This window comes from Myotis yumanensis, unplaced genomic scaffold (genome assembly GCF_028538775.1).
Source record: "Myotis yumanensis isolate MYYU_CA2020_CCGP unplaced genomic scaffold, mMyoYum1.0.hap1 SCAF_12, whole genome shotgun sequence".
NCBI lineage: Eukaryota > Metazoa > Chordata > Mammalia > Chiroptera > Vespertilionidae > Myotis > Myotis yumanensis.
Window position 1 is genome coordinate 1,070,122 of NW_027223763.1, and position 23,265 is coordinate 1,093,386.

Here is a 23,265-nt window from a genome sequence, read left to right on the forward strand (position 1 = left end):
GGGGCCTGAGTCTGGGGGCCTGAGTCTGGGGTCTGTGGTCCTGGGGGCCTGGCTCAGAGAGGCCCTGGGCCAGGAGAGGCCGGCAGGGCTGGGCCAGGGGAACAGGGACACCCGCCTGATGGTGGGGCACCCATGTCTGAGTGGAGGTGGCGAGACACACCCTGTGGAGTGACCAGCGATGTGGTTTGGACGTGGGCTGACTGTGGCGTGTCTAAGCGTGTCTAAGCGTGTCTAAGCGTGGGCCCTGGGCCGCTAGAACCAGTTCCGTGTGGGCTTCTCCTCCCCCCATGACTGTCCTGTGGGGAGTTGTCTCTGCCCCTCAGGTGGGGTGTCTGCCCCTCAGGTGGGGGTGTCTGCCCCTCAGGTGGGGTGTCTGCCCCTCAGGTGGGGGGTCTGCCCCTCAGGTGGGGGGTCTGCCCCTCAGGTGGGGTGTCTGCCCCTCAGGTGGGGGGTCTGCCCCTCAGGTGGGGGGCTGCTGGACTTTCTCCCATTTCCCCCGGGGCTGGAAGCAGCGCCCCCACATGTGGCCGGGCCGGGGGAGGGGCTGAGTTCTGACAAGAAGCCCCTGGAGCAGCGGAGGGAGGCTGTGGGGACCCCGTCACTGGGTCTGAGGTTGGGGTCCCTGTGGCTCAGGTCTGTAGGGTCCCGTCCTGGCTGCGGGGTGGTTAGACTCCCCTCGGGGGCTGTCCTGCCCGTGCAGCCACCCTGTGCCCGGCCCGGCCCTCCCTCCTGACTGAGGTGCCACCTGCCCGCCCGCCGGGCACAGGCCCCTCGCTGGTGCAGACCCAGCTCTGGGCGCGGCCCGTTCCTGCATGTGCCAGTCCTGGCGGATGGGGCCACCCTGAGGGCCTCCCGTGGGCGCTGTCTCCAGACGGAGTCACACGGGTGGGGGGCACGGGCTGCGGGCTCCTCCGTCCGGCCCTCGTCTCTGGGCCGTGCTGCCCGCGCTCAACCTCTGCGCTGACATCGGTTGGGAGGGCGGAGCCCGCGGTGGCCCCAGCCCACAGGGCGGTGACGTGATTCAGTCCAGGTCCGGCCAGTTGCGTGGCTGCCGTGCCGTGGGCCCGGGGAACTGTCCCCGGGATGCGGCGTTGTCCTCCCTCCTCTCGCCCGACTTCTGACCCTGGGTCACTCGGCATCTCGAATCTGTGGGTTTGAGCCTCTGGCCAAATCGGGGACGTTTTCAGCCAGGACATGGTTGAGGGCCCTCCGCGCTGCCCGTCCGCGGCCTGGAGGCCCCGCCCTGCGTCAGCCTGATGCTCCCCCGGGGCACGTGGCCATTGCTGCCGCGTGGCTCCCTCCACCGAGCCCTCTGCTCTCTCTCCTGCCGGGAGCCGTCCTCTCAGCTCTTCGTCTCGTTATTCTGGTTTCGGTTACAGAGGTGTCCTTAGGTGCTTCCCTCTGCCGCTGATGTCTCTGATGATGGTGCTCCAGACTCGTCGCTGGGACTCTGACGCCCGTTGTCTGTCTCCTTCCCTTTGGCCTCAGATCTTCCTGGTTTTGAGGAACGAGTTTTGGTGGAAACCTGGACACTTTCCATTATTTTCTGGGGCGCGGGATGCTATTCAGACCAGTTTCAGTTGGGGCTCTGGTCCTGCCCCTTAAGGGGACTAGGGTCTGCCTTGTAGCTTCAGTTGTGGGGGTGTCCAGGTTCCGGCGGGAGGGTCACCCCACTCTACAGACTGGAAACGGAGGCTCAGAAATCAGGGTCCCGAAGCAGGAGGGGCGTCGAGCAAGTCTGAGCCGGGCCCACACCTGACTGCCCGCGGCCCTGGCCCAAAGGCCACGCGGGGGGAGTGACCGTCACCTGAAGAAGGCGGGGCTGGTGGCCGCCGGGTCCTGGGCGACCGGCCTCGCGGGTCAGAGCCGCGCTGCGCTGACCAGTCGCGGCCCCTCAAGCTGAACAGAGCATTCAGCCAAGGGCTCCATGGCCCCTCGGCGGGCGGGGGTCAGGGGGTCAGGCTGTCCCTGCGGAGTTCGGGGCCTGCAGGCCTTGCGGGAGGAGGGGCTGGGGAGCGGTGGGCGGCCTACCCGGCTGTGTGGGTGCGTCACTGGGGCGCCTCCTCCAGGTTGGGAGCCTGGCCCTGGGGGTGCCCGGACCCCATTTCTGCCCTGTGAGAGGGGCCACCACTGACCCCCTGAGGCCCTGGAAGCCGGGGGGGGGGGGGGGGGGGGGCGGGTTGGTTTGAATGAGATGCAGGCCGGTGCTCAGCTCAGCCCCTGGGGCGGGGGCGGGAGGCTGAGACCCACAGGCTGTCTCCATGGCAACCGCCAGCAGCCTCCAGGGCCAGAAGCTGCACCTGGAAAGTCAGTGACAAAGCAGTTCCTGGAGGTGGCTCCGCGGCTCCGGCTCCGGTGGGGGGGTGGGGCGTCTGGCTGGCTCTGCACCCCGAATCCTGCCCCGACCTGATGACCCCGCACCTGCCCAGGATGAGGGGCGGGTGTGCAGGCGCGAGGCCTCCCCTGGCCGCCCACCCTTCCAGTGACAGCAGTGCCGGCCCGAGGACGCGGGCGCCCCTGGCACTGAGCCGGGCGCACGTCCCCGGGAGCCTCGCCAGCCCACGGCTCCGAGCAGGGGCTGCACCGTGGACAGTGCTGCTGCCGAGCCTGGTGGCCAGCAAGACACAGGCTCCGGCTGCGGCCCCGCGTTGGAGCCAGGGTCCTGCTCTGGGGCCGGGGCTCCTCGGAGAAGTGCGGGTGCTGGTGTCGGTCTCCCCAAGGGGCTGGGTGCCGCCTCTGGCCCCACCTGGATGAGCCATGCTGCCGGGTGAGGGCACCTTGGACGGGAAGGGCACCCCCTGCAGGCCCTCTGGTGGTTACTGTCTACTGGGGGCGCCTCTGGGGTTCAGGGACGCGTGCTGTGCGCTCGGCCAGGGCTCTGTGGTCCCCCCGCCACCTGCTCCAGGCGGGACACAGTGCGGGCTGGGCCTGGGGGCGGAGAGGGCCCCTCCCAGGGACCAGGGTGAGGACTGAGCCTTGTGTGCAGCTGGCGGGCAGGGACCCCTGGGCTGCGATCGCCAGTGCTGGTGTGGCCCCGACTGTCCCCAGGTAGTTCCAGAACCAATGGGCTCAGGGACTGCTGGCGCACGTGGTCTGAGCTGTCCCCCAGGCTCAGCAGGGACCCCTGGGGGGACGGTCAGGGAGGGAAGGGCCCTGTCCCCCCATGAGGGGTAGCAGGGAGCAGGAGGGGGAGCGGGCAGGCGGGTGCCCACAGGGTGGGGGTGGGGTCAGGGTCAGGGTTGGCTGGGACACCTCCTCACCGACAGCTGTGGGTCCCTGGTCAGCTCTGGGCTTTCAGGCCTAGGGGTGGCCGGGCCGAGTAGGGGTTGGAGAGCCGCTGGGAAGGCTGGGGTGACCTAGGGTCCTGCACAGACAGCTGGGAACCTGCGGCCACAGAGACCAGCAGGGACCCCGAGTCTGGGGCTGCGGGCGAGGGCCTGGATCAGGGTCAGGGCCCCTGCCAGGGCTGCAGCTGCGGTCCCCTCCCCCAGCTGTGGGCGTCGGTGTGTCTGCCGCACGTCTGTGTCTGAGCCGCGTTTGGGTTCAGGCCGTGTGCACGGCCCCTGTGCCCGTGGTGCTGAGTGAGCGTGTGTCTGTGTCGCGTGTCCGCGTGCCCATGCCCCGGGGGTTGGGGAGCCGGGCAGCCGGGCCTGGGCCACCAGTAGTCCCAGCCGGTGCGTGTGCTCGGGGCCCAAGCTCCTGCTGTTTTATGAGGTTTGGTCATGAGCCACAGAACTTGTATTTCCCTTGTTTTGTGCAGAGCAGCACATCGCGGCGAGTTCACGTTCCGTAACATTCGTGGGTTCACAGTGCGCAGTTCAGGGTTTTCAGTGCGTTCCCAGTTAGTTACAGCCGTCACCACAACCTCATTCTAGAACATTTCCATCCTCCTCCAAAAGCAGCCGTGAGCAGCCCCAGCCCCCAGTGCAGCAGCGCCTGCTCTGCTCCTGGCTGGACGCTCGCGAGCGCCATCGCACGTAGAGGCCTCTGTGCCCGCCTCCCACTGTGTGTGATGTCCTCAGGCTCCTCCATGTGTACGTGAAGCGGTTCACGTCGGCCCTTCACCATCACTTCTCACACACCAGCGTCTCTCTCATCATTTGTCATGACGACGCAGTGCACTTCCTCCCGCTGACCTCGGAGACGGCCGCCTGTGCCGTTCATCGTTGTAATAATGCTGTGTGATTCTGACGGGACAGATGTCCAAGGGGGCTGGTCAGAAGGCTGCCAGAATCCACCCTGAACGTGACGGCCCAGGCGAGGCCGACGCTGTCCTGGACAGCACGCTCCTGACCGAGGTCCTGGGAGGTTCGTCATCGTCTTCAGGGATTGTCATTGTATCTGTTCCTTTCCTATTTTTTTAAAAAATTGATTTGAGAGAGAGAGGAAGGGAGAGGGGGAGAGAGATAGAAACATCAGTGATGAGAGAGAACCACTGATTGACTGCCTCCTGCACGCCCCACACTGGGGATCGAGTCTGCAACTGGGCGTGTGCCCTGACCAGGAATCGAACCGTGACCCCGTAGTTCAGAGGTCCACGCTCAACCACTGAGCCACGGCGGCCAGGCTGATTACCGGATTTTAAAGGGAGTCCTTTATGATCAGTGTGCTTGTTGGTGCCTTCAGAACGGGTTCTGTGCATTGAAGAGATTATCAGAAAAGATTTTACTTTCTAAAAAAAAAAAAATTAAAGTTCTATTTATGAAAGCTAAAAATCCAAAAGTATCATTCTTGAAAGGTATTTGGATTAAATCTGCAACGAGGTGGATGGACCTTGAAGGCATTATGCTAAGTAAGTGAAATAAGTCAGAAAGACAAATACAACAACTATTTATGATGAAAACACTCAACAAGATGGACGTACAAGGGAAGTACCTCAACAAAACAGGGACGTACGACAAGCCCCCAGCTAACGGCATACTCGGCCGTGAAAACTGCAAGTTTTTCCTCTAACCACTCTCACCCCTTCGTCAACACGGCGCTGGGAGCTCCAGCCAGAGCACTCGGGCAAGAGACACATTGACGGCATCCGAGTTGGGAAGGAAGACGTGTCACCATCGCTTTTCGCTGATGGCAAGACTCTACCCATAGAAAACCATCCAGTCTCCACGGAAGGACCATTCAAACACTAAACAAACGCCGTGGAGCCGCAGGATCCAAAATCAATGGACAAACGCCCGTGGCGTTCCTCTATGCCAACGATGAAACATCAGAAAAACAAACGACGCAAACAATTTCATGTGCAAACGCAACAGAAAGAATAAAATACCTCGGAATAAACTTAAAGGAAGTGAAGCAGCTGTACCCTGAAAACAGTAGTTTTTGAAATCGGAAAATGTGACTCCTCCCATTTCATTCCTTCTCAAAATTGCTCTTGCTACGCACCCTTAAGATCCCACGTGAATTTTAGGGTGAGATTTCCCGTTTCTGCGAAGAGCGTCTGGGTTTTGATGGGGAGGCATGGGCTCGACAGGGCGCTCTGGGCGAAGTTTCCTAATGACCGTTCTGGCCTGCACTGCCCGTCAGCAGTTCTGTAGTTTCTAGTGTCTGGTAGGTCTTTTGCCTCCTTGGTTAATTTTATTCCTAAGTATTTTCTTCTTTTGAATGCTATTGTAAATGGATTTTTTTAAATGTCCTCTTTTGAGTGTTCATTGCAAGTGCATAGAAATACTTGTTTTTTGCGTTGACGGTATATCCCGAAACTTCGCTGACTTCATTAGTTATGGTAATTTTTTGTGGGTTTTCTACATAAAAGAAATGTTGAGACTTTTACTGGAATTGCATCGAATTTGTAGGTTCATTTGGGAAAAAGGGACATCCAGTGATGTTCTGTTTGTTTCTTGTAATGAACTTTGAACTCAAGTCTTTAATTCTGGAAATTCCTTATTTATCTCTTCAAATGTGGCTTCTCGCCCTTGACGTGTGTTAGAGGAGGGGTCTAACCCCCATGTCGCTGAGCTTCTCTCTCGTTGTTTGCTGACGGCTGTGGGTGGATCCCCCAGACTATTTCCTAAACCGCCAATACTGCCCAGAGTATAACTCATGATTATTATTGCTATTATTTCAATAACTATTTATTGCCAGACTTTGGCTTTTAAAATATCTGCCTGTTTTTTTCATGATTTGCTGATCTTGTCTGATCAGAGTTAATCTTCCAATAGTTAATCCCAGCAGCTGAATGGACTCCCTCATGCCTTACGGGATTTTGGTTTGAAAGATTTCCCTTTTCTCCTGGGAGTTTTGCCGTATCTGTGACACCAGTTCTGCCCTCAGTGCAGTGCATTTAGGGGGCATAAAGCCTCCCTCACCAAGATTCTAAGGTGCATTTTAAATATATATATATATTTTTTAGATATATTTTATTGATTTTTTACAGAGAGGAAGGGAGAGAGATACAGAGTTAGAAACATCGATGAGAGAGAAACATCGATCAGCCGCCTCCTGCACATCTCCCACTGGGGATGTGCCCGCAACCCAAGCACATGCCCCCGACCGGAATCGAACCCGGGACCCTTCAGTCCGCAGGCCGACGCTCCATCCACTGAGCCAAACCGGCTTCGGCTCTAAGGTGCATTTTAAATTGTGACTTCGATGTGGAATGTACGAGAAAGGAATCGGGGGTGAAGCCTGGGTTTGGGCCTAAATAACGGTTGGCTAGTTGCTGAGACGGGGGTCACTGGGAAGGAGCCAGCCTGGGAGGAAGAAAAGAAAGGTCTTAAAAAAGGATTTTGTATTCCTTGCAGTTTGAAGCAGAGCTCCTTAGGTGTATAATGTCTGAGATGCTTTTTTAACCCCAGGAGTTAAAAACTTCCTGTCTTTCGCCAGAAGCGCCGGGAGCGCTACCAAAGCTTCGAAATGGCGTCCAGTTCTAAGTCTGCTTTTATTGGTGATGACGATATTGCTAAATATGTCAACGTAGTAAAGGTTTCCTTACGTTTTTGAATATGTAACTTCATTTACTTGCGATTCATAACTTTTTTCCTAAACTGCTGTAAAACCAGCAGAAACACCTTGGCCATGTGAGCACAGTTCCTAGGATGTTGGTTGGCACTCCAAGGGTGAAATATCCGAGTGGCGATGTGTGACATGCACCTGGGTACTTGAGCCGAGTCCAGACTTGAGTTGAAGGTGTCAGGTTGGACATGAGCACACGGTGGGGGATGGGTCCCAGATGGAGGGAGCCCTGGTGTCCACTTTTGGGGGGAGGGGTAGAGGGAGGGGGAGGTGAAACTGGCAAAAGAGACACACATTCCGGGCGCTGGTGCCGGTGCTGGTGGGTCCACAGACGGGCAAGGGGAGGAGCCTCGGGCGTGGAGGAGGGGAAGGCGTGTCACAGCTTTTCCGGGGACGGTGGGGAGAGGGGGCCGGTGCGGACGACGAGGACGAGAGGGAAGGTCGGGCGTGGGGAGGGCACGGTGGACACGGGACATGCGTTTGGGGTGAAGGGAGCAGAGGCGAGTGCCGGGGGCAGAGGCGGGAGTGGGACCTTCCGTCCTGGCGTTCAGTCGGAATGTGTTTCTGCGCCAACGGAGCGGGTTGGGTGGCTTTCCGAGCCGCGGGCACCCTCTGCCCACCCTCCCCTCCCCGGTGCCCACTCACCCGCCATGCAGTGCGAGCCCCTCGGCCTCCCTCCCTCTCCCGCGTCCTCTCGCCGCCGCTCACGGGCAGCGTGGCTGCAGTTGGGGTGCTTTGGGGACTCGGCTCAGGCTCGGACTCCAGACCGAAGGCCAGCGGCGAGCAGGGCCTCTCGGAGGCGACGTCCCCGAACCTCATGCTGGCCAAGCCGCCGCCGGCGCCCCCGGGCCCCGCGCCCCGGCCGGCCTGTGCCACCGTGGGCACCGGGGGTGAAGGCGTCGCCGGCCGGAGGGAGGACAGGGTGCGGGGCCCTCACCTCCCCGTTTCTTCCAGGATCCTCGCCACGGCCGGCACCGACTTCGACCTGCGGACGCTGCGGGCGGTGCGGGTGCTGCGGCCCCTCAAGCTGGTGTCCGGGATTCCGAGTGAGTCTGCAAAGCCCACGAGGCTCCGCCCGCCCGGCCCCGGCCCCCCCCCCCCCCCCCCCCCCCCCCCCCCCGCCGTGCTCTGGGTTCGCCCCCTTCATGGGGCTGAAGGACGGAGCGGAGACGACCGCGACGGGGGCTGGTGCCCGAGGACGGGCTCAGGGCTGCCCCGGCCACCGGTCTGAGCCCCGGCTTGGGAGGGCGGCTGGGGATGAGGCCAGTGCAGGGGTGCTCCGGGCCGGGCACGGGGAGGGCCGGGCTCCCGGGGTGCGCTGCCCCGAGAGACACTGCAGGGGAGACCGTTGCTTGGCTGCTGGGCCGGCCGCGCCCTCCGCCGGGTCCGCCGCCCGGACACACTGCGGTCCGTGGGCGGCGGGAAACCCCCGAAGGGCAGGCCCTCCGCTTCGCTTTCCCTGCGGAGCTGGGTCTGTCAGGATCCCCTGCTCTTCCTTCCCAGGACCCCCTGCTCCCAGTTCCCAGCATTCCCTGCTCTTCCCACCATTTCCGGCCCTCCCGTCCCAGGACCCCCTGCCCTCAGATCCCAGCATTCCCTGCTCTTCCCACCATTTCCGGCCCTCCCGTCCCAGGACCCCCTGCTCCCAGTTCCCAGCATTCCCTGCTCTTCCCACCATTTCCGGCCCTCCCGTCCCAGGACCCCCTGCTCCCAGTTCCCAGCATTCCCTGCTCTTCCCACCATTTCCGGCCCTCCCGTCCTAGGACCCCCTGCCCTCAGTTCCCAGCATTCCCTGCTCTTCCCACCATTTCCGGCCCTCCCGTCCCAGGACCCCCTGCTCCCAGTTCCCAGCATTCCCTGCTCTTCCCACCATTTCCGGCCCTCCCATCCCAGGACCCCCTGCCCTCAGTTCCCAGCATTCCCAGCTCTTCCTTCCCATGATCCTCTGCTCTGAGCTTTCAGAATCTTCCGTGTTCCCTCAGGATCGCCCGCTGTTCTCTCCCAGCATTCCCTGCTCGTCCCTCCCAGGAGCCTCTGCTCTGAGCTTCCAGAATCTTCCGAGTTCCCTCTCAGGACTCCTTCCCCTCCCCTCTCAGGACCCTGCGCTCGCTGCACCTGAGCCTCCTCAGATCCCACAGCCCACACGCTCCCCTCTGACATCCCGCCCCTGCCCCGCCCACCTGCCCCCAGGACCTAGGCTTCCCCCCCCCCGGGCACCTGCCCAGGGCTCGGCCCGCCCCGCCCCGCCCCGCCTCCACCCGCCTCTGACCCGCTGCCCTCTGACCCGCTGCCCCCTGACCCGCTGCCCTCTGACCCGCTGCCCCCTGACCCGCTGCCCCGCCCCCCCAGGTCTGCAGGTGGTGCTCAAGTCCATCATGAAGGCCATGGTCCCGCTGCTGCAGATCGGGCTGCTGCTCTTCTTCGCCATCCTCATGTTCGCCATCATCGGCCTGGAGTTCTACATGGGCAAGTTCCACAAGGCCTGCTTCCCCAACGGCACCGGTGAGCGGCGCGGGGCGGCGGGTCTCCGTCCCTCCTGGAGGAGACGGGCCGAATGGAAGGGCTGGGGCTGCGGTGCCAGCGGGAGAGCCTGGCCGCCTGTCCGCTCCCGCCGCAGGTGCAGGTGCAGGTGGTGGGGGGGGGCGGGGGGGCGGCGCAGGGAGCTGGGGGCCCGGGGGAGCGCCTGGTCCGCTCCCGCCGCAGGTGCAGGTGCAGGTGCAGGTGCAGGTGCAGGTGGGGGGGGGGGCGGGGGGCGGCGCAGGGAGCTGGGGGCCCGGGGGAGCGCCTGGTCCGCTCCCGCCGCAGGTGCAGGTGCAGGTGCAGGTGCAGGTGCAGGTGCAGGTGGGGGGGGGGGGCGGGGGGGCGGCGCAGGGAGCTGGGGGCCCGGGGGAGCGCCTGGTCCGCTCCCGCCGCAGGTGCAGGTGCAGGTGCAGGTGCAGGTGCAGGTGGGGGGGGGGGGCGGGGGGCGGCGCAGGGAGCTGGGGGCCCGGGGGAGCGCCTGGTCCGCTCCCGCCGCAGGTGCAGGTGCAGGTGCAGGTGCAGGTGCAGGTGGGGGGGGGGGCGGGGGGCGGCGCAGGGAGCTGGGGGCCCGGGGGAGCGCCTGTCCGCTCCCGCCGCAGGTGCAGGTGCAGGTGGTGGGGGGGCCGGGGGGGCGGCGCAGGGAGCTGGGGGCCCGGGGGAGCGCCTGGTCCCGAGCTCAGCCCGGCCGCTGGTGCCCGCTGTCCCCTGGGCCCGGGGTGGGCGGATGCTGGGCCCCCCGCCTGGTGAGATGGTGGCTCAGGAGCGACGGGCGGGTGTGCGTGGCGGGGGGACGACCGTGGGCAGTTGGGCCGGAGGGAGGGGCGTCGGCGTCCAGGGTGGGCGAGGCGTGTGCTGCGTCTGGTTTAAGATGAACGAGTCCTGAGCACGAGCGGGGTTCCCCTGGGGAGGGCCGGCCGCCCACAGAGGGAGCAGCCGGGCAGGGCCGGGGGGTGGGGGGGGGTGGCGGGAAGTGGAGGGTTCCCACCTCCCTGCGGGGTCCGAGCTCCCTCCTCTCCACGCAGAGGCCAATCCCGTGGGCGACTTCCCCTGCGGCAAGGAGGCGCCCGCGCGGCTGTGCGAGGGCGACACGGAGTGCCGGGAGTACTGGCAGGGCCCCAACTTCGGCATCACCAACTTTGACAACATCCTGTTCGCCATCCTCACGGTGTTCCAGTGCATCACCATGGAGGGCTGGACCGACATCCTCTACAACGTGAGTCGCCCGGGTCCGGCTGCCTGGCCGGTTCCGCCTTCAGACCCACCCGGGGCCCACGGGGATCGGTCTCAGCTCAGACCCTTGACTGGGGCCTGCAGCTTCTGCTCGGAAAGCGGACTGAGGCCGGTGGTGGCGGTCAGAGAAGACAGGTGCAGAGCCGCCTCCTGCTGCCCACGCGGGGCGAGGCCGCGGCAGCCCCTGGCGTCCTGTTCCGTCGCTCGCTCCACATCGGCCTGGGGGGGAGTCTTATCCACGAACCGAGGGTCGGTGTGAACCCGCTGCACGGAGGAGGCGGCAAAGCTCCCTGGGGGTCGCCGTGCGCACCTCGAGCTCAGCTCCCTGCGGGTCTCCTGGTGGAGAAGGGACGGGGCTGCCTGCGGGTGGGTAGGGTTGGGGCTGAACTGAGCCGGGGCCCAGGGAGACGGCTGTGGTCACGCCGGGTGCCTGGTGAGCCTGTGCCTTGTCCCCTCGTTTCCTCTTTGGTTTCCCACCCGACAGCGAGGCAATCCTGCTGTACCGTGCGGGCCGTCGCCATGAGAAGCTGGTGCAGCCCTGGGGGAGCCGGTGCCTGTCCCTCCCACCTTCCCGCCTGTCCTTGTCCTGGGCAGCCCTGTCTCCTTTAACGGGAGGCCTCCCCTCCCCCAGCTACCCCCATCCCCTCGAGCCCTGGGAAGCACCGGGCAGGGGAGCCATGGAATGAGTGCCCAGTGGCTGTGGGAGGTGGGCAGGGAGGGGCCTGGGAGCCGGGAATCTGGCGGGAGGGGTGGCCCGGGGTTGCCAGGTTTTGCGTCGGTAGAAGGTGTGCTCTGCGCCTGCAGCTGTGGGTGGGGTGACCCTGGAGCATAAGGTGCTTCCGTTTGAATCCTCACTTGTGCGCTAAGGTGGGGCTTGGGCTGCGGCCCCTGGAGCCTGTGCCCCTGCCTCCGGGGCTTGTGGGGGCCCCGGTGAATCTGGGGGCTGGGCACCCAGCAGGGGCGTGGTCAGTGTTCGCCAGCAGGCAGAGGGATGAGGAACTCGGGCGCTGGCCCCAGGTCTAATGAACTAGATTCCTTTCTGGAGGGAAGCCGTGTCTGATGACAGCTCAGAGCGCAGGACAAAGGCAGGGGTGACGGGCTTGGCTGCTCTCTCCCTCAGCCGATCAAGGAACACTTTTCACAAAGAGAGACCCTAAAAATAGCTCTGAGCGCATCCTCGCCAGCCCCACCCGAGGGCGAGGCTGCAGCGCGGCCTGCACCCCCAGGGCTCCCGGGGCTTGGCCAGTGGCCATGCGACTCCTCGTGGGTCTGCGCCCCCGGGGGGCGGGCAGGAACCAGACTGGGGGCAGGAGGCCCCTCCAAGAAGGGCCCCCCATTCCTGTGTGTCATCCGACACACCCATGGGACCCCTGGTGCTGGGCGCGCCCTGAGGAGCTGCCTGTGGAGGGTGACAGGAGACATCAGTGAGAAAGGGCTCGCGGGCCAGCGCTCTGAAGAAACACGGGCGAGGTCTGCCGCCAGCCAGCAATAGCAGGGCCGGAGCGGGGGCCCGGAGCGTGTGGAGAGGCTTGTCCTCACCAGCCCAGACGCGGCTCCTGAGCAGGGGGCCTCTCGGGGGACGGGGGACGGTGGGCAGCCAGGAGCCCCTTTAAATTCCGGCCCAGGGTGATGGGGTCTCAACAGAGAGCGTCACTCAGCGCAGACCCCTAAAAACCAGGCGGTGGGGCTGCCCCAGCTGGGGAGAGGCGTCAGCGGAGTCCAGTGAGTTCCTGTGGCCCAGAGAGACGGTTATCTCTGGGGCGAAGGAGGGGCTTGCCTGTCCCCCCTCTACCCACACCCCCCCCCCCCCCCCGGCCCCGCTTCTGTGTTGGCTGCCAGCCAGCCCGGCAGCTGTGGAGGGAGGGTGCTGCCTGGGGCACAGGGGCCTCATGTCCCTCCGCACGTCCCTCCCGCTGACGGAGGCCAGCTGTGCCGGCCTCTCTGTGTGGAGCATGTTGACCGCGTTGCTAGCAGCCGGTCTGGACACTGTGAACGCAGACTGCTTTCTACTGGGCGTGACTGTGGGACGTCCTGTCACACTTTCCTCCAGGGCCAGTGGGAGACAGTGCGGGTTCCGTACACGTGGTTCTGACACGGTCACTGTACTGGGGAAGGCGTGTGCGTGTGCGTGTGCACACCCATAGGCTGTGTGCTCTGCAGTCGCCTGATGGGGGACCAGGAGAGGAAGAATCAGGTGTGAGCTGAGCTGTGGGGGTACGGAGGGGGGAGCGGGGGGAGCAGGGTGTCTGCTCAGTTTTGCTGCCGAGGAGAGGGGTGGAGCCTGCATTCTGCTCTGACCCGTGGAGTTCTCGATGACCATTTTGTGGCAGTGGGTGCTGCGTGTGCAGTGGGCACACACAGGGACGCAGGGCTGCTGGTGCCGTGTGAAGTCACGGGTGGGGGTGAGATCGCCTGGGTAACGAGTGCAGATGGAGAAGCGAAGGCCTGGCGCTGAGCCGGCTCCAACTCGGAGGCGAGAGGAGCCAGGTCAGGGGTCATGAGAGCTCCAGGAAGGGGCAGGTAAACGTGACTGGAGCAGGACGGGCATGAACCCTGGGAGGCAGGTTAAAGGTTAAAGGTTAAAGGCGGAAGGCAGTACTAGGTGAGGGTGGCACATAAAGTCAACTCGGAAGGGCTTTCTCTGGGACCTGGAGCCGGGCGGTGGGAGGTGATGCAGGGAGATCCGGGAACTGACTCTGAAGTTACCAGGTGGACCGGTTAATGATGCGGATTAACTGTCAACCGGTTAATAATGCGGATTTTGTAATCAAAGGAAACACGATAATTTCCATTTCAAGAGAAACATCAGAAGCACTTTATTCAAAGTAACGCCCATCGCTAGCTACACATCCCCCATCTTTCAGGTCATTTGTGGATCTGTCCCAATAGAACTCTTCTTGTTTGAGGCAGACCATTCAGAGACCCAGTTTCCCACGTCTTCGCACGTTGTGAAGTGCTGCTCAGAAAGTGCGGGTGCCGTCGATCGGAACAAGCGGGAATCTGAGGGAGCAAGGGCTGGTGAACACGGCGGGTGGGTTAACACTTCCCAGGCAAGATCTTTTCACGTGTCTATAACTGGTTTTGAAGTGTGTGATGGTGCGTCATCATGAAGCAACATTACTTTGCCGTGTCTTCTGGCCCATTCTGGTGGCTTTACGATCAAAGCGTGGTTCAAATTGATTATTTGTTGTCGGTAGCCATCAGTATTAACTGTTTCACCTGGTTTGGGAAGCGCCTAATACACCACACCTTCCTGATCCCACCAAACGCAGAGCATTGTCTTCTTTCCGAAGCGATTTGGCCTTGCAGTGGATGTGGATGGTTGACCTGGATCAACCTGTAATTTTGTGCATCTGGGATTCTCAACATAAATCCACTTTTCGTCGCCGGTCACAATTTGATGCAAAAAAGACTTTCTTTCGTGCTGTTGAAGCAACATTTTACTGATGACTTTTCGGTTTTCCATCTGCCTTTCGTTCAGTTGATGTGGCGCCCGTTTTCCTTCCTTTAAAATCCTTCCCATCGCTTATAAACGATCAGACATGGTTTGCTGAGCAACGTTTAATCTTTCTGCAAGTTGTTTTTGAGTTCGACACGCATCTTCATCCAGTAATGCTTGTCATTGTTGGTCTTCAAACTTTTTCGGTTGACCTGGACGTTCTTTGTCTTTCACATCGAAATCATCACTTTAAAGCGTTTGAACCAGCATTCACGAGTATCTTGAGATGGAGCAAGTTCACCATAAGCTTCCCGAAGTATATGAAACTTTCAGCAGCACTTTTCTTCAAAATAATGAATTAAAACTTCCCACAAATGCTCTTTTTTTGTCACAAAATTTGACATTTTTAAGTGTAAAAATATCTATGATGTTAACACCTTCAGCAAATTTGACATATGAAGTTTTGAAGCTTGCTGTCAATACAGCAAAATAGCATACATATCAAATCGCATATATATCAACATATGTGTAACTCCAGCTATTGAAAGGATCCGCATTATTAACTGGTGCCCCTGGCGAAGGCTTTCAGAGCACAGTGGCCAGAAACAGCAGAGATCCCTCGGTCCGTGCCGTGTCCTCCAGGGCCACAGCCTGCAGAACGAGCTGTGTCGCCAGCCGGTGGGAGGCTGTCCCGTCCCTGGCAGCCACTGCCCGGGTGCCGGCTGTCATGTTGCCATTTCAAGAACGTCAAGTCTGTAGCTTTGTCCTGGCCGGTTCCCTCCACATGGTTCTCTGGAGGTTCACCCAGACGTGGTGCTGGCGGCTGGTCTCGTGGAGCGGGCGGAGCGTGTGCCTCCTCCACGCTTGCCCGTGGGAGAGCATCGGGCCGCCCAGCCCGGGGCCGCTGGGAATAAGGTGGCTCCGCACGCCTGTGCCCAGTTTCTGTGCAAACGGAAGCCTTCGTTCCTCTGGGGAGGTGCCCGCGTGCGGTTGCTGGTTCTGTCGTCGTTGTGTGGTTAGTGTTTTAAGAAGTAACCTCTCCGGGAGCCGTGTTCGTTCACATCCCACAGCAGGTGGGAGTCATCGCGTTTCCTGGTGCCGTCGCTGTTTCGACTCGAGCCCTTCGGAGACGCACACAGGGACGCGGCCGCGTGGACTTGAGTTCCTCACGCTCCTGGCGGGAGCTCTCCTCCTGCTTGTTGGCCACGTGTGTGTCCTCTGCCGTGACCCAGCGCCTGGTGTCTCCTGCCCACGGGCTGTGTGGATTGTTCTTGCTGTGGAGCTTTTCTGGTTCGAGATCCGTCCTTGTCACTGAACGGTGTTTCATTCTGGCTTTGAGGCCTGCAGTTCCCTAGTGGCGGGTGCAGGGAGCACCTGTGTCCTCATCACACCGTCTGTGTGTTCTCTGGGGAAATGTGTATTCTGGTCCTTTGTCCATTTAAAAGTTGGGTTGTTTGTCGCCCAGCCGGCGTGGCTGTGGTTGAGCGTCGACCTAGGAACCAGGAGGTCACGGTTCCATTCCCAGTCATGGCACAGGCCCGGGTTGTGGGCTCCATCCCCAGTGAGGGGCGTGCAGGAGGAGGCAGTCGATTCATGATTCACTCTCATCACTGATGTTTCTGTCTCTCCCTCTTCTTTCCACTCTGAAACTATATATATACATATATATATATATGTGTGTGTGTGTGTGTGTGTGTATATATATATTCTTTTTTAAAAATATATATTTTATTGATTTTTTACAGAGAAGGGAGAGGGATAGAGTTAGAAACATCGATGAGAGAGAAACATCAATCAGCTGCCTCCTGCACGCCCCCTACTGGGGATGTGCCTGCAACCAAGGTACATGCCCTTGACCGGAATCGGACCCGGGACCCTTCAGTCCACAGGCCGATGCTCTATCCACTGAGCCAAACCGGTTAGGGCTGTATATATATTCTTAAAAAGTTCGGTTATTGGTGATTTTATTTATTTTGAAAATTTTTTTGGTTAATTCTTCTCACTCAAGGGTATTTTCCCATTGACCTTTAGAGAGAGTGGAAGGGAAGGGAGAGACAGGGAAACATTGATGTGAGAGAGAGCGATTGGTTGCCTCCCGCACGCACCCGGCTGCTGAGCCTACGGTGTGATTGTTGATCTGACCTTTCCCTCTTGCTGTGCGTTTACCTCCTGGTCCTGCTTTAGCTCTGTCCGTCGAGTTGCTGTATTGTGGTCTCAGTTTCATTCAGTTCCATGAATTTTCATTCAGTTAAAAACTCCCTTCAGGCTCCTAGTTCCTGCTGGGTGGGGGTGGTCTGCTCGGCAGCGTGCCTCTAGGATGCCCCTGGTTGGGAGGGTCAGTGAGCCTCCGCTCTCCGCATGGTCTGAGCTGTGTGGGTGGGTGTGTCGCCTTGTACTGCGGGTGCAGGTGGAAGCCCTGACTCTCCACGAGGCCCCTGACAGCACCTCAGCAGGGTGGGGGGGGTGTCTCCTCCTGCCACGTGGAATGGAATCCAGGCTCCCACAGGGGTGGGGGCAGGAGCGGCCTCGCTGTCCACCTGCTGAGGGGGACTGTCCCAGCCCCTGCTGTTCTCTGGTGTGGGTGTGGCCAGGTCGGTGTCCTCCTCACAGTCGGGGGGGGGGGGGGGGAGTCTGGCTCCCTGCTGGGCCTCTGCTGGCAGGGACACCGGTGGCAGCAGTTTGGCTGGAGTGTCCTGCGAGGCTGCCCCTGGCCCTGTGGTGAGAGAGCTGGCTTTTGTGCTGAGTGTTCCCGCTGTGCCCATTGGCACTTCCAGGCCGCAGGCTTCTTCAGCGACAAGTCTGGATACACGAGGCGACGAGCAAACCAGTACACACCCCGCACACTCTCCGTGGGTCCTGGGTCCCAGCGCGTCTGCCTCCTTCCCCTCCGCCACCTTCTCAGGGTCTTCCCGCGCCTGCTCTCTGGCTGACGTCCAGGCGCTAATTGTCCCGGGTGGGAACAGTAGGAAGCTATGTCTACGTGTCTTCCCAGAAGTACACGCCCGTTGTTTTGTTTAAGAGCAGAGGAGAGTGGCTTGGCTGCTGCCGGGAACGAGCCATTAGAGGAGGTTGCAGGAGCCAAGTCTGAGTAGGGGGCCCGGCCACACGCCTGCTCCTGCTCCGTGGCGAGGCGAGGGCAGGTGCGGCTGGCACTGGCGTTACGTCTTTTCCGGGTCAGTGTCAGGAGTCAGAGCCGCATGTTGGAGACGGTCCCGGGGCTGCGGGAACTCGGGGCAGAGTCTGTCCGTCCCGCCCAGGCCACATGGAGGCTGGAGTCCCCAGGGCTGTCCTGCCTCTGCCGGCCCAGGGCGCTGGCCTTGACTGGAGCTGCCTCTAGAGAGCAGCACAGGGCCGGTGGTCGCCGCCCACAGCACCCCGTCCCTCACGCCCAGCTCTGGGCCCAGCCACACCCACTAGGACCCGCACAGACAGAACAGCAATCGGAAATTACCTGGATCCAGGGGACCCGCCTTCTGTGGGCTGTGCTGTGAGCACCCTTGGCCCGGGAGGTGCCCTTCTGTGCATCCGGTTGAGGCCATGCCGAGTGCAGGCTCTGTCATGGGCCAGGCACGTGCCGGGACGTCCTCTGGGCTTTGGGCTTCCTGTTGATCTCGGGACCATGTGCCGGGCTCCCGCCTCTGAGGTGAGGAGGCTGCGGCAGACAGGTGGTCAGACCTGGGCCTTGGGGGCCGTGGGCTGCCCCCAGGAGCAGCCTGGGGAGGGAGGGGGTGTCTAGGCAGCGGCCGGCCTGCCACCCTCGGTGCCCTGGGGGCCTTGCCCTGGGCCGGCTCCTTGGCGTTGCGGTTGCAGCATGGCTGGGCCGGGCCCCAGAGAGCTCCGTGGGGCAGGGGCAGGAGGGCTTCCCGAGTCCCGCCTGGGCCCCCTCATCCCCCGCCTGGAATCTCCCTGCCTGGACTCTGCCAGGAGATTGAGAAGGGGCCAGGGCACCTCCATAGCGAGGACCCTGTCTTGTCCCCTGTCCTTCCTCATCTCCTCTTGCTTCCAGACAAACGATGCTGCCGGCAACACCTGGAACTGGCTGTATTTCATCCCCCTCATCATCATCGGCTCCTTCTTCATGCTCAACCTGGTGCTGGGCGTGCTCTCAGGGTAAGAGCTGCGACGGCTGGCGCTGCCCCTGCGTGTGCTCGGGTGATGGTGCGGACGGGGGGGGGGCGGCGGGAGGGCGGTGAGGCCTGGCCTGGCCACAGGGCTGCCCTCCATGGGGGCAGGCACTCCCAGCGTCCTGAGCACTGGCCAGCTTCTCTCTGTGCTGCCATCCTGACCTCTTCCTGGCCTTCACCCTGGGCCCTGACTGTGGGGAGGGGCTGCTGCTGTCTCTGACGGGGTCCCTGGTGAGTTTGGGGCAACAGCGGTGACCAGAGAGAATGGAGCAGCCCTGAGTCAGCCACAGCGACTCCTGGGCTCTCAGCCAGCCCTGACCCGTCACCTCTCCACCGCTCCCGGGGAGGACAAGAGGGTGCGAGGCTGGGGTCCTTCCTCAGGGAAGGTGCTTCTTGACTCACGTGGGGTGAGCGGGAGCACGCCTGGGGCACACAGGGCCCGGCTGCGCGCGTGGGCTGGCCTGCTCCCTGTCCCGCCTTGGCGTCAGTCCCCCCCATGCGGCTGGAGAAGGTCTCTATCCCGCCCACCCGGAGGGTTCCATTCAGGTCCGGGGCCTGAGGTGGGGAGGAGCCTCGTGGGCTCAGGGGCAGCTGTCATTCTGGCCTGGAGAGGAACCGCCACCGAGGGGTCCGTGGTGGCCCCGGCCTGCGTGCTCTGCTCGGACCTGGCCCTGGCCCGGGGCCTCTCCTGTGAGGGCGTGCTTGGCACCTGCACGTGTTTGCCGGCCCAGAGCGCTGGGCACGGGGTAGAAGTCCTGGTCGCGTTGGGTGGTGGCGGCTGCGAGCAGCCCCGATGGAGAATGTGCAGGAGGAGGGTGGGCAGAGCTGCCCTCCTGCCGGGAGCATCCTGGCCTCTGGGGGATTGTCCTCATCTTGGCTGCACCTCCCTCCTGTGTCCAGGTCCAGCCCGGGGACCCAGCTTCTCTTCCAGCCCCGCGGCGGGGGAGGGGTGCCCCTGAGGCCAGCGGCCAGGCAGAGCGTGTGGGTCCCTCACGGGTGCTCTCCAAGGCAGTGGCATTAGGTGCCACCCGCAGCCTGGACTGGGGGAGGGGGGCTCGGCCTGCAGGACCCGGTGCAGCTGCAGCGTGCCTGGCGGGGGAAGCTGCCGGAGAGGGGGCTGGCTGTTCCTCCTCCGCCCGGGCCGCCCTGCACCCAGAGAAGCAGTTGGTGATTCCTCCGCTAACTGCGGCTGGAGGAGGGCAGGCCTGGTGGCGCAGCGAGTCCCTGCTGGTGGCTGTCGGCTGAGTCGGCAGTACTGTCATGGCCCTGACCCTGCCCCAGGCCCTCCTGCCCTGGGGATCCTGTGTTCTGTGACTCAGAACTTGGGGGGAGCTCAGGCAGGAGCTCTTTCCTCTCCTGCCGGATGCTGCAGCTCAGGCCCTGGCGGGCGTGGGCCCCAGGCGAGAGGTCAGGTCTGGGCAGAGCCAAGCCTCCCTCTCTGCGGCTGGGTGCCAGGAGCCAGGCCTGCCAGACGCCACCGTGTCCAGAGCCGCTTTCCTGGAAGAGAGACAGCCTCCCGCTGAGGACCGCATGCTCTTTGCCGTGGGGGGCCTGCCCACACTTTGTGGACCTGGATCCTGCCCTGAGCCTGAGCTGGGAGAGCTCGGCCAGACTGGACGGGTGTGCGCGCTCGTGAGCGTGTGGGTGTGGATGGCCTCCCGGTGCTGCGAGCCTGAGAGCTCGGCTGGGCCTGGGGAGGCAGGTGAGCTCCCCGCTCACCCGGAGCCTCCGTGTTGTTCTGATGGACTCGAATGCTTCCCCTTGTCCCTATCCCTGGCCTGTCCTGACCCAGCTCCTCCTCCCTCCTCTTGAGCAGCAGAGGACCCAGGGGGCGTCTCCTCTGGGGAATCCTCGTCCAGGGCTTCCGGGGTGACAGACAATAGGGCCTGGCTGGTGGAGGGAGGGGCAGGCTGGCCCTGAGCAGGGGGATGTGGCTGGTCCGTGCCCCACAGAGCCCCCTCCGGGGACCGAGGTGCTGTCATCTGTGCGTGTAGGTGTCTGAGCAGGAGGGTCGGCTGTGCCCTCTGCATGCTCAGGCCAGAGGCCAGGCGGTGGGTTTCCTGTCGCAGCCCCTCCCTGGTCCCTGCCCGCGGGGACCTGAGCTGTGCTGTGTCACCCCGCGTCACAGGGAGTTCGCCAAGGAGCGCGAGCGGGTGGAGAACCGCCGGGCCTTCCTGAAGCTGCGGCGGCAGCAGCAGATCGAGCGGGAGCTCAATGGCTACCTGGAGTGGATCTTCAAGGCCGGTGAGCGCTGCCTGGCGCCTGGCCTGTTGGCTTCCTGTCCGGCCCCGGCCTGGGGGACACAGGGTGTCTGTCCCGGTGGAGAAGGCCCAGGGGGCCCGCAGGTTTCTGGGAAGCAGAGGCAGAGGCGCGCTGCGTGGGGGCTGCGTGGGGGCTGCGTGGGGGCGGGGCAGGCAGGCTCGCCCTGAGGCTGTGGCTGTGTCTCTCGTAGAGGAAGTCATGCTGGCCGAGGAGGACAAGAACGCGGAGGAGAAGTCCCCCCTGGATGGTAGGTCACCCCGGTAGCACTTCCTCCCCACGGGTGGCCACGTGTGCACAGGTGCGCGGTGGGGCAGGAAGCTGTCTGCCAGGCCAGGCCTCTGCACATCGTCACGTGCGCACACGCCTGGCAGAGCCCTTCCCGGGAGGCCCTGTGATGGTCAACACGTGCTTCTGGTGAGCCCTGTGCCGTGGGCCCACACAGCACAGCCATGCCCGCGTGGTTTAAGCCTGGGCATCGCGGGTACCTGTGCTCACAGCGTGGCCCCGAGAGCTTGCTGTGCAGGAGGCAGCGCGGCTGTGACAGCTCCCACGCAGGTGCCTCGCAGTGAAGTGGAGGCGAAACTGCAGTGGCTCGGCCCCGCTGCCCACATCTCAGGTGCCCAGTAGCAGCCGGGCTGGTGCTTCCATCTTGGCCAGCGAAGACCTGAGCGTTCCCGTCACCATAGAGCTTTGTGTGGGACAGGCCGCTGCTGCACCTTTAAACCTCAGGGCAAACCAGCTGCATCTGTCTGGGCCCAGGGGAGGCTGCCCCAGGCTGCCACCGAGAGACACTGCCTGGGGCCACGGGCAGGGCGGGGCCAGCTGGGCCCAGGTGACAGGTCACAGCCCGGGGGGAGGAGGGCTGCAGCGTGCACACCTCTTCCCCTCAGGACGGGGCAGACCTGGCCAGGCGGAGGGGTGTCTGTAGGGCCCCAGCCAGGCTGTGAGCAGGTCTGCAGAGCTGGCCTGACCTCTGGCCTCACCTGGCCAGCCGTGCAGGCTTGGGGCTGTGCAGGCCGGGCCTTGCCCAGCCGACCCGGTCACCTGGAGGCAAGGCCGTTCCCGGGGAGAGAAGGGACAGCAGGAGCCACCGTCATACCTCTGGTCCCTTTGCTTGAGCACCAGAGTCATCCCGCGTCCTCATGCCTCCGTCTCAGGCAGGACGTGGGAAGGGCCCCAGGCCCAGGAGGACGGCGGATCCTCTTCGGGGCTGAGGCAGGCGGCCTGCACGGGCTCACGCGTCCCCACCTCTGCCCTTTGCTTAAAGCAGTGCTGAAGCGGGCGGCCAACAAGAAGAGCCGCAACGACCTGATCCACGCCGAGGAGGGCGAGGACCGCTTTGCAGACCTCTGTGCTGTGGGTGAGAGTCCGGGCTCGCCTGGCCCCGTGGGCGGGGTCTGGGACCCAGCTTCCGGCCCGTCACCGGGGCTGCCCCGCTCGCTGGGCCCCTCCGTCCCCACTGCCTGCCCCGTCCAAGTAAGCTAGTTCCGTGCCCACCGCGGGCGGGAACACAGCGTTTGCCGGTGCGTGCCCTGGGGCAGCTCCTGGTTCAGCGCACTCGCTGGCTGCGGGCTGCTCCGGGCTCTGCTGTTCCCCCGGCCGCTGCTGGAACCCACAGATGGGGGCCTAGATGCGGAGGCAGCCGCCAAGGGTGTGGAGCGGTTGGATTCTGGATATATTTGGAGACCAGCCCACGGGGTTGGCTGACCAAGTGGACGTGGGCGTGAGAGAGACATCAAGGTGGCTCCACAGGACAGAGGAGCCAGTCCACGTGGGGCTGCGGGCAGTGTTGGGGACTCACGTCCAGCCTTGCTTTGGGACACGCGAGTTGGCCGTGTGGGTTGGAGAGCGGGGGCCGTGCCGGGGGCGCCGGGGGAGCTGGTGCACGTGCGGGAGGCAGGAAACGGGCACTATCGCTGGGGAAGGTGTTGCAGTTCCTGCTCCTGCTGCCTCGCCCGTGGACCGGGTGCTGGGGGAGGGGCCAGAGGGGCTTGGTGCAAACATGGCCATGGATGCCCCTGCGTGGTTGCCTTTGCTGAGGGGGGGAGTGTGTGGCTGTCTCCTGTGGGCACAGGTGGGTGTGGGGAAGCCAGGCGCGGGTGGGGGCCAGTGATCCCGTGGAGCCGGCCCCGGCAGAGCGGACTGTTCTCCCGGCACAGTCAGCTGGAGAGCGGGAGGTGAGTGGTTGGGTTCTGATACATCGGAGACCAGTCCACGGGGTTGCTCACCGGCCACATGTGCTCACAGCATCTCCATGAATCACGTGTCCTCTTCCCCTCCTTCCAGGGTGGCCATGCTTCTAGGTACGTCCTGTGTGGGTCTGTGAGTGTGTGTCCTGGAGGGGTGTGTGTGTGTGAATGACCGAGAAAGGGATGGGGTCTGAGTGTGGCTTCACGGACCAGGCTTCACTGCGGCTCTCTGTGCCCTTCTCTCTGTGCCCCTCGCTGCCTGTGAGGAGGGAGCAGGTGTGTCTGGCCTTGGCCTCGGTGCTGTGCAGCCCTCAGCAGGGCCCGTGGCTTGAGCAGCTCTGGCTCCTTGGTGGTGGCTGTGGCTGTCTGGACGGGGCTGGAGGCTGTGTCCCGGCTCAGCCGGGGAGGCTGGGGTGGAGCAGCGTCTTCCTCGGGTGGGACGGGCGTGGCATCTGGAGTGCCTGCCAGGAAGCTGCCGTTAGGGTTCCGGAAAGGGCTGCCAGGCCTGGCTGTGGGGCTATGTGGGCTGACTAGGGTGGTAGCTGCT

General features: G+C 63.0%; 1 protein-coding gene across 1 annotated transcript in view; it reads left to right on the top strand.

Annotated features, from left to right (window-relative positions):
- CACNA1B (calcium voltage-gated channel subunit alpha1 B) overlaps nt 1-23,265 on the top strand; it is a 111,750-nt gene that overhangs the window by 9,415 nt on the left and 79,070 nt on the right. Inside the window, 7 exon segments of the mRNA XM_070430286.1 lie at nt 7,909-8,000; nt 9,304-9,456; nt 10,497-10,687; nt 18,150-18,253; nt 20,396-20,511; nt 20,720-20,776; nt 21,800-21,889. Coding sequence (XP_070286387.1) covers nt 7,909-8,000; nt 9,304-9,456; nt 10,497-10,687; nt 18,150-18,253; nt 20,396-20,511; nt 20,720-20,776; nt 21,800-21,889 — 803 coding nt within the window.